The sequence below is a fragment of the Chenopodium album genome, chromosome 15 (assembly GCF_948465745.1).
Source record: "Chenopodium album chromosome 15, dcCheAlbu1.1, whole genome shotgun sequence".
Taxonomy (NCBI): domain Eukaryota; kingdom Viridiplantae; phylum Streptophyta; class Magnoliopsida; order Caryophyllales; family Amaranthaceae; genus Chenopodium; species Chenopodium album.
Genome location: NC_137848.1, coordinates 34,108,205 through 34,122,727, shown reverse-complemented (window position 1 = coordinate 34,122,727; position 14,523 = coordinate 34,108,205). Strand labels below are relative to the sequence as shown.

The window sequence follows — 14,523 nt, the reverse complement described above, 5'->3', positions numbered from 1 at the left end:
TATATAGTAGTGTTCATAATGTCCTAGATGATTTATATCATGTCTGCAATCTTTTTTATAGTATGTCTTAGTCTTCCGTTCGTAAGGAAGGAAACAAGATTCCTCATGGCCTAGCTCATTGCTTACCATGGGATCCGGGTAGGAAGTTGTGGGTTTCTGATTTTCCTGCTTGGCTTTTAGATATCGTGAATTATGATGTTTTGAGCAATGATAACTATTGCTTTTGAGGGCTTTTTTTTTTTTTTTTTTTTTTAAAAAAAAAAGCTAAAAAATGATAAGAAAATTCACATCAGATCATATTAGACCAAATCAAATCAGATTTGATCATTCCAAAAACATTTATATCAGATAAAAAGTATTCTAATCAGACTAGACCAGATCTTACAATATTCAGATCAGATCACAGATGAAGAGAACAAGTTCTATGTGCGGATATCGGATCAATCGGGTATGTACCAAGACCGACTCGTTGATTAATACAAGTACTCGTATTTTTTAGTCTTTGAGCATCTTGTACCTCGGTATAAATCTTGCGATCTTGCTTGCTGAAGGAGTCACTCCTCCGTAAGAGCGAAAACCTCAGCATCTCTCCTCTCTCTCTCTCTCTCCTCTCTACTCTCTACTCTGCTCTGCATCTTCGTAAGCCGCAATGGGGGACAGCCAATACTCATTTTCTCTCACCACTTTCAGGTACTCTTGCATTACTTTTCCTGCTATTTCATCCTCCAAATTCTCACTAAAAATTAACCTAAATTTTCATACTATAATCTGTCAACAATTATTTAAACTGGGGTTTTTGGTATTTGATCTTTCAATTGATGTTTGGATTCTGAAATGGTGTTATGAAACAGCCCTTCTGGTAAGCTGGTACAGATCGAACACGCTTTAACTGCTGTTGGTTCTGGGCAGACTTCTCTTGGCATTAAAGGTAGACTCCAATTCACTGATTTATGATTGATTTTGTTGGGTTTTCAGTATTTTGTGATTTTTTGATTGTTTTCATTGTTATTGTTCCATTTAATATGTATTTGTAATGTTGCTGTTCAATGGGTTGGACGATTACTGCAATAGAATTTTTCTTGGGTTGGGGTGGAAATGGGGTGGAGATTTTTGAAGAATGATCAGCATGTTGTTTCAATTATTCGTATAATCGATTGTTAGGGGTTTCTAAAAGTTCATCACTTTCGTCGATGAAAATAATTTCTGAAGCTTTTTCGAGGACGGATTTCATATTCCCCGCTGATCAGTAGCTTGTTTGATGTTGAAACTACTAAGTTGCAATCCCCTTGAAGCATTTAGATGGGTGACTTCTCGGGAATCGTGCTTTATTGAGCACTTTCGTAATTATGGAGGTGCAAAATCCTTTATATAGCTGGGAATATTGGCGTACTGAACAATTGAGTTCTCCATTGTGCCGATTTATAATCTCTACCCCTTGAAAATAACAGTTTCTCAATTGGTTAATACTATCTTCCTTTTTGCTTGATGACAAGGGTTTAAATCTTGTAAGATCCATGTTTGAGATTGTTTTAGAGTTATGTGAATTTGTGTGTCTCGCAGGGGGGTGTGGAAGTGGAACTTTAAAAATTAGGGCCATTCTGCTCTATAATCCTTAAATTACTATTAAAAGATGTTCTAGTTTTTACTATGTATTGTAATAGGCTGCGTTTGTAATTATGAACTGAACTCAAGTTTAAAGCTTCATAACCGGCGAGGTTGCCCTGACTGATACTCTTTTGCTAGGTAGCTTTGTTAGAGAGAGACTCATGAAATTGTTAAACTAATTCAACCTCATGTGATAGCCAACAGTACCCTAAAATTTTAGTTTCTTTTTCCATTTGTTTTTGTATTCAATTTCAAGGATAAACTCTTAGCTTTGGTTTAGTTTTGGATCATAAAATTTTTGGACCTGAATATATAGCAAACAGGTTATATCTGTGTTGACTTGATGACCATTTGGGATATGCTCAGATACTCAAATGTATTGGTTTACCTTTTCCATGCCTTATTGACTCGAGCTTAATTTTTCGTTTGTTAGAACTTTGAAGTATACTAATTTGAAGAATATACCGTCTTATTTGGTGGTTGCAGCTGCTAATGGTGTTGTTATTGCAACCGAAAAGAAACTTCCTTCAATCCTGGTGGATGAAGCATCTGTAAGTGGTTGTAAATGCGTCAGAGTTTTATAATTTAAAAGTTTGTTATCTAATACATAGAGTAAGTAGATTTGTGAAGTTTGAACCAGCATGGAATTTATTCAAGTGCTCTGTGAGGGCCAATTTCTATCCAACAAAATGTTTAGGAGTTTAATTGTATAAAGTTATGCACTCATAATTTTTTTTTTTTGCTATTGCTTAGTACTTCGTATAATCTTCTCATCCACCCAAATCACTATGTTTTATGCACTCATTATTTATCAACTTTTTTTTCACTGACTTCAGGTTCAAAAGATTCAACTTTTGACACCTAACATTGGAGTTGTCTACAGGTTCGCATCATCTACTCATATTTCCCTGCTCCTAATTCATGTTTTTGGTAGTTAGGTCTTTGTGATTACTGCTCTATTAGATTAAACATTCTAATAATTTAGGATTACTGCTGCAATAGACTACCACAATTATGGATTGTACGCAGTTTGCATTTGCCACAATAATGTCATTGCCCTATTAAAGTATTCAACTAAAAATTGAATCATTACTGCATGTCTGCAATAGACTACCACAGTAAGGGATTGTAGTGCAGTTTGCATTTGCCACAATAATGTCTTGCCCTATTGAAGTATTCGACTAAAAATTGAATCTTTAGTGCGAGTCCAAATTTCTAAAAGATTTGTACAGTCATGGTTTTTTGTCATACCTTTGCAAATCATTGAAGTTCAAAAATGGGGGCTTCCGTTTTAACCCTCCAATGCTTGATCTTCAATTTTGTCATCTTTTTTTCTTTTATTGATTTTTTCTTTTTATCTTTGTGTATATAGTGGCATGGGTCCCGATTCTCGTGTTTTAGTCCGTAAAAGCAGAAAGCAGGCAGAACAATATTATAAACTATACAAGGTATCTTTTAAAATTATTTGTTGCTCTCTTTTGGTTATGGATCTTCATATTCTTGGTTTTGTAGTTGTTGTATTGCAGTCCTTCGTTTATGATAATATTGTTTTTTTTTTAGTTGTGCTAATACTCTCATTTTTTGTTATATGTGATTCTTGTTTACATTTAAGAATGGTTTCTTATACTTTGTGTATCTCTTTTTTTGTAACCTTCCCTGCTTTTATATGTGCTCAGGATTTTGTCGTCTTATACCGTCACTTTTATTATTTATCTATCTATTGAATGCTTAGCAAGTTCCTTTTCTTCTCCTCAAAAAATTTATATGTAATCATGGATAAAAAATTGAACTTTAAAGTAATTTATTCTTTTGAGGCTCAATAAAAAAAAAGTAATTTATTCTTATTAATTTGCATGTGAATCCAAACATTGCTACTGACTTGCTCTATTATTTGTATTAGAAGATCTCTTTGCTCAATTATATCCTTCCATTCTTCCCTAAACATCTTGGGTTATTGTTTTTGCTGTCATTGGGCAATTTACTTCCCAATTCCTTCTACCTATTCTCATATATGATCAAGTAGCACTAACTATTTGCAAATTGTGTGGTAGGAACCGATCCCTGTTACACAGCTTGTTAGGGAAACTGCTGCTGTCATGCAAGAATTCACACAATCTGGGTAAGATAGAGTTTTCGAGCTATTTCGTTGTTTGTATAAATTATCATCAGAAAGTAAGGGTGTTTACTCTAACAATTGGAAATTTTATGATTCCAATTCATTATATGATACTTGATTAGATGATTATATAGTAGTTAGTAGCATGGTAAATTCTCTTGTGGGGAAGTATGTGGCTAATTATGTACCAGAGGAACTAATGTTAGTAAATACTGCCATTAACTGCCCTAGGTATTATAAAATTTGACAAGTGTGACTGTGTGAGCATGCTATAAGAGGAAGTTGGAAATTGGCTTTATTAAGGACAAGAAAGAGAATTAAAGCAGACCCATTCCGCCAATAACACACACACAAAAAAAAAAAAAAAAAAAAAAGAATCTTCATACCGCTTGGATTTCTTCCTTTAGTTCTAATTTCACTGTTCCTGTTTTCTTCCAATCCTCACTGGGTTTGCTACAATTGCAATAGCAGCTTAGATTTTCATAGGAATCATAGCAGTGTACATCAAGGGTAGATTATTGGAGGGGTGTACTGGTATAGAGTTGGTGCTTTACTACATTAGAAAGAGAATGGCATTAAGGTTATAATGTAGGTGGGGTATAGGATGTGATTAATGTTTTACTAGATTGATGAGAGATTGGTCATGAAAGCAGACTTACTAAATTGAAAGTTGGTAGTTGTGAGTTGTGACATGCCAGCAAGTCTTGAGTGTATTTTCTTTTATAAACAAATATTCCTTGCCTTGTTTTAGCTATTTCCAGAATCGAGAAATAACCAAGATGCTCCATGTACTTGATATGAAAGGTTCATGAAAGTGTTGATTATAAATTTTTACTTTCTTGTCCATTGTTACTAGTAAATCATTAATACAGTATAAACTAGGAGGTTAATGACCTAATCCCCATATTTTATGATCGAGAATCTTGTTTGCCAAATTCTGCCGCGGTAATTGCTTGAGAGTTGAGACTATGAAAGTCTTTATTAAGGCCTTCTTCTTTTCACTGTAAAATAAGATTCAGTATTCTGATAAGTAATAATTGGTTTAAAGTTTTCTAATTGGTAATAATGAGTTACCTAATGCAACAAATAACACTAGTCAGTAAAATTTAATTCTAATTAGTATAGTAAGTTTCAATCAATAATAATTCAGTTTTTTTATTGGCAATAAAAAATTCTGTTCAGCAAAAAGCAGGGCCTAAGCTGAGACACATTCTTCTGAAGTAGAATAGTGTTTCCCCCTTCCTGTACAAACCCTCTGCCTCGAGTCAGTATTCCGCTATTCCCTCATGGCAGCTTTAGATATAAATAGTTATGAAGTCTCCAACAACAATAACAACAACAAAGCCTTAGTCCCAAAATGATTTGGGGTCGGCTGACATGAATTGCCACAAGGAATCGTGTGAAAGGGAAAAAGAGGAGCAAAATAATCGACTGTCATAAAGTCTCACCGCCAAAAAAAAAACCCCACATATTATCCCTCGGTCTCCAATTAAAAGTCTAATGTTTTTTGACCAGCGAACAACCAAACCCTTAGGACCTTCTTCAACCCCGAGATGTGATGAGTCGACATCGATGTGCCAAACGACCAAAACTTTGTCCCTAAATAAATGTCCCCACCTATATTCATTTGTTTATTTACATGTAATCAACCAAATCTTGCTATCTTATTTTTTTAACTCACTTTTAATGAACCAAATCCCACTATCTTGTTTACTTTATTCACCTTTAATTAGCCAAATCCCACTATCTTACATTTTGATTCACCTTCTTAAAAATATGTAATAGAGGAAAACTAGAATTTTTACTGGGGATGGAAGGAGTATAGAATTGACATTGCTCTGCACCGTGTCTTCATATTAGCAACAAAAACTGGCCAATGATTTTAAAAGTTTTTATTGAATCAAGCCTGTAGTCCATAGCTTTGTCTACAATCTAGGATTGATTTGCCTTGCTTTGTAAGAACTGTACCTCTTAAGTCTCAATGCCACCACATGGAGTATTTCTTCTTTATGTAAATCAGTTCCAACCCAGACTTCGTTTCCTTCCAAAGAAGCTAACTCTGAGTTGAAGGCATCTACTATTGTTGATTCTCAAAATACTTGGAAACCCTTGGAAAGTTGAAGGCATCTACTATTGTTGATTCTCAAAATACTTGGAAACCCTTGGAATGATTTTTTTTTTTTTTTTTTTTTTTTTTTTTTTTTTTTTTTTTTTTTACTGCAGGGGTACTGCTTAATTCAGGCTGACTATCTGTCAGTGGTTGACAATGTGAGCAGGTTGTTATGGTGTATATTAGGAAGTTGTTCTATCAAGAGTTTTTGTTACATGATCTGACAATCAATGCATTTTTGAGCCCTTTTGGTCTTGTGGGTTGAGGTGGCATTCATAATTTCGGGCTGGTGCTGTAAGTCTGAGTTGTTAGGTTGTAATACTTTAATTTGTTTGAGGGGCGACATGTTGTCACGTCAGATCTTGCAGGTTATCTTAGGAATCATAATAATTTAATTGGTTTGAGAGACATGTTGTTGCAGAAAATCTTGCAAGTCATCATAGGGATTTTGAGTGGTATTTTTTTGTGACAGGGAACGTTAGTTATGTCACTAATATTTGTATTTTGGTCGGGTCACTTTGATGATGTGAGTAGTTGAGGTCATCATAGAAATCTTGATATTTGGGCTGCTCACTTTGGTTTCGTGTACAATTGAGTTTTGGTTGGCAATTTGGATAGGGTTATTGGATATGGATTGGTTTGGCCAGTTAAATAAACACGTGGCAACACCTTTCAAATAAGTTTTATATTGCAAATGAGTTTTAAATATTTATTTAACAACACAATGTTTTCAATTGACTTCCTCTTCTACTTCTCCAAATTTCATGTCATATTCTTGTATTTGTCCATGGAATGATGCAATGTAGTTTGTTTCTGTCAAATTTCATCAACTATTTTGTGTTAGTTGTATACCCTCCTCCCCAAACACCCCCCATCCAACCGAAAAAGAAAAAAAAAGTTGCACGTTCTATACCCATAGCCATTGTATGAAACCATGTTAGTATCAAGGCACTTAAGAAACAGATGGGTCTTATTTTTCTTCTCATCTTTTGAAACAGGATTAGATTAAATTATGGAACTTATTGTTTGTTTAGATTGCTTCTGTTTGCTGCTTTCTTAAGTTGCTTTTGGTCCTTTAATTTTTAATTTTCCTGTACATTTTTTTAAATCTGTGCAGTGGTGTGAGACCCTTTGGAGTTTCTCTTCTGATTGCCGGATTTGATGAAAGTGGTCCACAATTGTACCAGGTACTTAATTAGTGAACTGAAGTGATGGCTATGCTTCCTGTTAAATTTTGTATGTAGCTGTCTATAGATTGTCAGTGTGTTGTGTAGCTTTTTATGTGGAGTTATCTTGGAATCTTAAAAGTTTGTACTTTAATCATATACTCTTCGCAATCTTTTCATTTTTACTTCTAATGCAAAGCTTGCTTTGAATTAATAGAAGGAATGTTTGGTTTTGGCTGAAAGAATTTTTAGAAAGCATATATTATACATTTAAGACACTCTACATAACAATAGTATTACGAAAGGGTTTAAGGTACCTTACAATGTAGAGAATGCTTTACAGAGCTGAAATTTGTTTTATTTTTCATGCTCTGAAAAATTGAATATCAGCTGAAAGTCTGTATGCTATTTGCTTCTGGCTGCAAAATATTAATAGTATTTAGGAAAGTTTTAAGGCACCTTGTAGAGAAAGCTTCACAGATCTAATGTTTGTTTTGTTTATGGACTAAAAATATATGATCGAAAGTCTGTATATAATTTACTTCATTCTATTTATAAGTCTGTTTAAAAAAAAAGAAAAAAAAACCTTTTTTCTTGGTCTAGTTTATTCTGGTGGGGGCAGACTTGTTTCTAATAAGAAAACAGCTTCAGCATATAATTTATTGATTAATTTCATTTGTTACTTTCCCTACGTTAATTAGGCTTGAGTGATAAATGCTCGTTAGGTTCTTGACATTCTTCCACAGCTCTTGAAAGTATTCAATATTTATTTAGGTGGATCCCTCTGGTTCATATTTCTCATGGAAGGCTTCAGCTATGGGAAAAAATGTCTCCAATGCAAAGACTTTTCTTGAAAAGAGGTAATGAGTTACTGGTTATTGTTAAAAATCATCCCTGCATTGTTCTGAATGTCTCCATGTCCACTGTTAAGAAATACAGAATTATATTAACGGGTGATGAGACGTAAGTATTACATTTGCTAGGAATCTCTTTGACTTGTACATTTTTCTAGCATGCTCAGTTCTTATTTCTTATTTCTTATTCCTTGAACCACATTTTCCTAAACAATAATTCTCTTTAATATTTCTTATTTGTTGAACCACATTTCTCAATGAATTGACGAATTTACAGTTTTGACAGTGAGCAATTAGACTACACATGAAGGTTGAATGTCATGTATATTAAAAGGAAATGTCAGATAGATATGGAAGGATAAATTTTAAAAGTAGATGAGATATAAATATATAATTGATTCAATTCCAAGTTGATTTTCTTTTGCTCAATATGGTCTATTGTGGGTAGAAATCAATATGAATTTTTCTAATCTTATCTAGGGATGTTAGAGGTGTTATGTATAAGAAATCAAAGTTTATCCTATGGTTACTTCATTAATATGAGTTCGTGTCGTAAGATCTTGAAATGTATATCAGTATGTCACCACAATATGAGTGATGTAGGGTTTATAATGAGTTCTAACTCACTAAATATGTGTAATTCTTAACACTTTGTTTGGATCGAAGGAAATGGATGGAAAGGAAGGGAAGGTAAATCGAGGGGATAACAAATGAGGGAAGAAGAGAATTGGAGGGGTTGAGAAATGGAGGGAATAAATTGTAGAAATTGATCTGTCCAACAATGGAGAGATTTGGAAGGAAAACTCATCATTCTTCCCTCCCCTCCCCTTCCCTTCCCACCCCCTTCCCCTCCCCTTATTTTCCTTCCTCTTTCCCTATCCAAACACACTGTAAATGTTGGCCAAAATCTTATATATTACCTCCGTTTCATATTATTTGCAATGATTTGACATAAAATAGAGAGGAAAAATGTCTAATCGTTGCAAATAATATGAAACGGAGGTAGTAATATTCTTCATGCTTTAAGGCCATTTGCAGCTGATTCCCAATACTCTCTCTCTCTCTCTCTCTCTCTCTCTCTCTCTCTCTCTCTCTCTCTCTCTCTCTCTCTCTCTCTCTCTCTCTCTCTCAATGCAGATTTTGACTTCTATCTTGCCAATGTTCAACTTTGACCAATAATGTCAGAAATTACATATAAGTAAAAACTATAAAAAGGAGATGTTTTGAAAATTGATATTGAGATGACATTGATAAGGCCCCCCACATGGTTTGTTTACCCTCACTTTTAAATAACCGAAGTAGTCAAAATGATGTATGTGAATGGTGCAAAAGTACAAAGCGTTACAACTAAAAAGAAAAAAAAAAGTAATAGAATTACTGAGTTATATTTATTTATTCATTTGTCAACTGTTAAGAATATTTCATTATAGGTGATAACCTTTTTTTTCCCCCCCTTTCATTTACTTGTTTTGTTTTCCCTTTCTACAAAGCAAAACTTTTGAAGACAACATTTTGACATTTTTATTCAAGAAAAGGCGTGATATGACAATAATTCCTCTTGTTGATGAGCTTTCACAATGATGAACTATCCTTATTGATTTGCTGTTGTAGTTTTAAATATTTGACCTTTTTCTTTTCTTCTTTGGTCTTTGGGTATGTCAACATGTACAAAACTTCTTAAATTTCTTAATTGACTAAACATTTTAGGCTGATGTTTTGTGAAAAAATAAGCCAATTGGAGATAAGACAATAATTCCTCTTGTTGATGAGCTTTTGCAATGATGAACTATCCTTATTGATTTCCTGTTGTAGTTCTAAATATTTGACCTTTTTCTTTTCTTCTCCGGTCTTTAGGTAGGTCAACATGTACAAAACTTCTTATATTTCTCAATTGCCTAAACATTTTTAGGCTGATATTTTGGGAAAAAATAAGCCAATTGGAGATGATTATGGGGATAAATTGGTCCTATTAGTTAATCTTGGACTGAAACTTCAATGCGGGATCTTCACTAACTGAAAGCTATTGCTTAGCACCTTCAAATCAAGCTGGTGTATCTGGGCAGATTTTCAGTTTTCCTTTTCATAGTTCATTGCGTACACTCTTGTTATCAATTATCGTTTCAATTGTGGCAAATGGAAAAATAGATTTTATGTACTTAAAAAGTTATCAACGAAGAATTCCTTATTGGATTTTTTTTTTTTTTTTTTTTTTTTTTTTTTTTTTTTTTTTTTTTGGATGCAGATATACTGATGATATGGAACTTGATGATGCTGTCCATACAGCTATATTGACGCTTAAGGAAGGGTAAGAACTGTTGAGACCTTGAACCTCCCTTCCATGCTGTCTATATGTGTGATTTCATGTTTGTTAGATGATAATCAAATCTTGTGGCTGTTCGATAATGCTGAAAGCAAATTAATCCTCATCGCCTCCACTTGATAAATCGAAAAGGAAAAAGAAAGTAAAGAAACAACTGTTGATCAATTAATATTTTATGCTATTTATGTATCTCAGTAATGGGGATAAATTAACAGGCTGAATGCGTTTCTTGAAGTTGGCTATCCAAACAACTTTTGAAATTAATTTACCACCATTGTTTGGCATAGAGTTTGCGTTGTTTTATTGGTTTTATATTGTTTTTTTAGTTTTGTCTCCTATAAATTAATTAGTGACTAGATAACCACCTAATGCCAATACATAGACAAGATGCTTTTTCTTTCCTGTTTGGAGGCCTAGGAATTTAGGGGGCATTTGGTAAGGGCATTCAAGAAAGTGAAAGAGAATCAAGAGGGTTGATTCCCTTTGTTACTGTGATGTAATTTTTACTAAACCCTTTTTACCCCTCTCCATCTACCTCAAACTCAAACTCTCCTACTTTCATTCTCCACCACCCCTCACCTCCCCCTCCCCCCCCCCCCCCCCCCCAAGGTTTTTGAAATCCCATTCGCCAAGCATTAACACCAAAGTTGCTACCCCCATCAATAGTACCTCATTGACGACGACTACCAATCCCACCGCTCATAGTAACACCGCCCACCACTGACCCCTCAATTAGCTGCCCCAACCCGCCGGAAACCACTCAACCAACCACTAAATCACTCTCAAACTGCTGGAAACCACCCATAAATAAACCAAAAAATTCGGAAGAAAAATCAATAAAATTGATTAAAAAAAACCTTTTTGTTATCGTTTTATGTAGTCAATTCGAATATGAAAGTTCCACATGGAATTTTATTTTCGAATCAGACCTTTAAAACCTTAAATTTACCATTTTGATGTTGGTAAACTTTAATATTTTTCAAAAAAAAAAAAAAAAAAAAAAAAAATTTGGCCTTATAGGCAAGGGTTTCATATGGGAGTATGGGACGGTGGCGGCAGGGTTTAGAGTTTTGGCCTTATGGGCAATTTGTGAATTAGGGTTTCATATGCAATAAGCTTTGATTTAGGGTTTAAAGTTCTAACTGAAGGATTCTTATGTAATTAATTGTAAGAGAATCAAAGAATGGTACTAGAAAGATTTAAGTTGATGAATTTTTGCTTTTAACACTTACAATTCCTCTCCACGCAACTCCATGTCTGGTTTATGTTATCCAAGTGACGCACGATGTGCAGTGGCTTGCACTCTGGTGGAGGCAGCCTGATGTGTGGGCCTTCTTATACTCCATGAACTTTGCTGCACTCATGTATCCCTGATATGAACAAGCTAGTGCCCCTCCTTACCTCAAGCCTACAAGTGATGATTTTAAGTGCTTGTTTTGTCTTTTGTTGTGAATGGATGCATGATGAAAAGGACATGCTGTAATAATGAATAATGCATGAAAGAATTCAAAGAAACATGCCTCTGAAAGAGAAGGATGGTTTAGCTGGAATAATATAAAATTTTCTGTTCTTGGTGCTCAATAGTTTTACTTTTCTGTTCCATGTCTTTGTAATGGACAAAATAACACAATATGGGCAATAGGAGTCCTCTAATGCTCTTATTGCATGTGTAGTTGAAATAGGCTTATGTAGTCTTATTGTTTTCCTCTAAGATGCAGCAATTGCAGTAGTTTGTTATCTCATTAATACTGTGCTTCATACAGTTTTGAAGGCCAAATTTCAGGGAAGAATATCGAGATTGGGATTATTGGCTCTGACAAAAAGTTCAGGTACGCATTCTTTTTAATTATTTTTGCCATACTAGTCCTTTAAGTATTATCTGCATTGTGGAAATTTGTATTACTGATTTACTGTTAACATCTTCTGGAGAGCTTATATTTTTAATGTGAGGCAAAGCTAGATAACAGTAATACCACTATCGAGTCATGTATGGCGCTATGGTTCAAATAAACTTTGTTAATTTTGATCAGAGTTACTTTTGGTGTTTAATTGGCAATGATTCATAGTTACAATGTAAAAAACATCTGTTTATATTTCGTAAAATGTGTTATGAATTTTGCTAATATAATTAGAGAAGTGTAGTGTATGTTATGTTATCAACTTTCAGGGAGTTCGTAGTGTATGGCTGTCTCAATTTTTTTTTTTTTTTTTTTTTTTTTTTTTTTTTTTTTTTTTTGGCCTCTCTTTTATATCTCCTTTATCTTTTTTGGGGGAATTTAAAACCTCAAAGAGAGGGGAGGTGGGGAGGGGGGGGGGGGGGGTTGAGGAATCACATCAAGATACTGGATTGTAGGAAATGCAGGTGTTGCATTGTTCACCACTTCATCCTACCCTACAGCAACCTGCCAGCCAGTCATCGTCCTTTCTCTTCAGGATGTAACTAGCCTTCTGTCTTGCTTGCTTGCCATTTTATGTTACCTGCCTGGATTTCCCTCTATCCCATGTTGATTCTAGTGTGGCCTTATCTCTCCTGAGTAATTTGTTATATGGGCTATCAAAGAACCAAACAAAAACTACACACCCTGACTGTTTCAATCAATCCAGCTATTGAAAGTTTTAAATCTTGCATTGTCTTGTCAAGTTAAATGTTGCTGTAAATAGTGAGTGTTCTTGATTCCTTCACTTATAGTTCACATTCCACAGTAAGATTTCTCTTTGCAATAATTTTCAAGTTTTGCAATACAGTGAAGTAGCATACCTTTGAAGTTAAGAGGGAAAAATTATCGGGCAGCCATCAGGCCAGTGGTGATATGGGTCATTGTTGGGCATTCAGGATCGATTACATTAGGAAGATGGGAGTAGCAGAGATGCGTATGGTTAGACGGACGTGGGGGAACTGCGAATACGTTAAAAAGAAAGATTTAGAAATGAAAATGTTAGGAGGAAAGATAGAGTTGCGGACATTGTGGATAAAATTAGGGAGAACTGGTTGCGTTGGTTTGGGAATGTTAGGTGGAGATTGGAAGACGCACCAGTAATGAAAGTAGATTGTTAGTATCTAGGGGGTTTCAGAAGAGGGACAGACCAAAAATGACTTGGATGTAAGAGTTAAGGACTTGAAGAAGTTGAGTTTGATGAGCATATAACATTAGATAAAAAGGAACAGAAGGAGAGGATCATGGTTGACGAATACATGAAATAAAATCTTGGTTCATGCGGCCGACCCCATTATTTTGTGGTTGCAATAAAGTGAATTAGTGTAATTGAGGTATGATGGGTACATGAGGCTGTGTATTGATGAGCAGTGAGGTAAGGTTACAGAGTATGATGTTCACCTAAAGACTCTTGTCTGCTTGCTTATGGAATTTTGCAATTGGAATGGTGTCTCAAATATTTTTGTGTCCTATAGTTGCTCACATTTGAGCTACGGGACTCCCATTCCTTGTTTTGTGATTTGTTTAGTTTGGAAAAGCTGGTATATCCATTCGGATATACTATTCATTGAGCAGATGTTACTTTATCCTATATTTTCCTTGGTGCTCAGATGTACAAGTAATAATTTTGATGAGTGCTATTCTGAACTATTTGCTCTGCTAAATATCTTGGAGTCGTTATCCAGCTTTCTGTGTGATTGAATGGATGCATACCTATTTAAAAAAGTTTTACAAGTCTATTGACAAGTGTGTAAATTCAACTTGCAGGGTACTAACTCCCGCCGAAATTGATGACTACTTGGGTGAAGTTGAATGAGCAACGTTTTCAAGGGGATGGTGAACTATAGATCTTGATTTAACCCTGCATTGTGTCCTGAGTTCCTTGGCTTTTGCATTGAACTGTTTGATATAGTTCAATGCTGATTTACTGGCCCATGTTTAAATGTGAACTTTGAGGTCTTAGAAAATGATCTATGCAGTGTTTGCAAACTATTAAGGGTTCGATGCTATCATGCTACTTTAATTGTAGTTTTAATCGTTGACAGATTGTATTAAAATATCTCAAGATTCTTGTTGCTAATTTGATACTAGATTGTACTTCCTCCGTTGCGCATTATGTGCAACAACCTTGTTGCACGTTTTCAAGACAAAATTTGTTAATGTTTGATTAACAAAGTAAAGGGTGTGATTAAAGGTAGGAGAGAGAAAGAAGGATAAGGCTAGGCCACCACTACCACCAGTACACCACCAACACCTCCCTTTCCCTAACAACACTCCTCCACTAACCACGTCCACTCACACCCTGAAACCACCACCACCACCACCTCATCCCGTAATCACCATCTCACCACCACCACCCCATCTCGTCTCATCACCACCAACATGATCTGAAACCCCACCATAACCACCCAAAACCCA

The 14,523-nt window shown here is 34.9% G+C and overlaps 1 protein-coding gene across 1 annotated transcript; it reads left to right on the top strand.

Moving 5' to 3' along the window:
* The first annotated feature begins 531 nt into the window (after nt 1-531).
* Nucleotides 532-14,188, top strand: LOC145583102 (proteasome subunit alpha type-2-A). The gene is made up of 11 exons (XM_081640249.1): nt 532-690; nt 852-928; nt 2,092-2,156; nt 2,442-2,488; nt 2,978-3,053; nt 3,657-3,724; nt 6,949-7,018; nt 7,772-7,857; nt 10,094-10,156; nt 11,935-12,000; nt 13,873-14,188. Exons 1-11 carry the CDS (start codon nt 650-652, stop codon nt 13,919-13,921), a joined length of 708 nt encoding a protein of 235 aa, XP_081496375.1. The 5' UTR covers nt 532-649; the 3' UTR covers nt 13,922-14,188.
* Nucleotides 14,189-14,523: the final 335 nt, after the last annotated feature.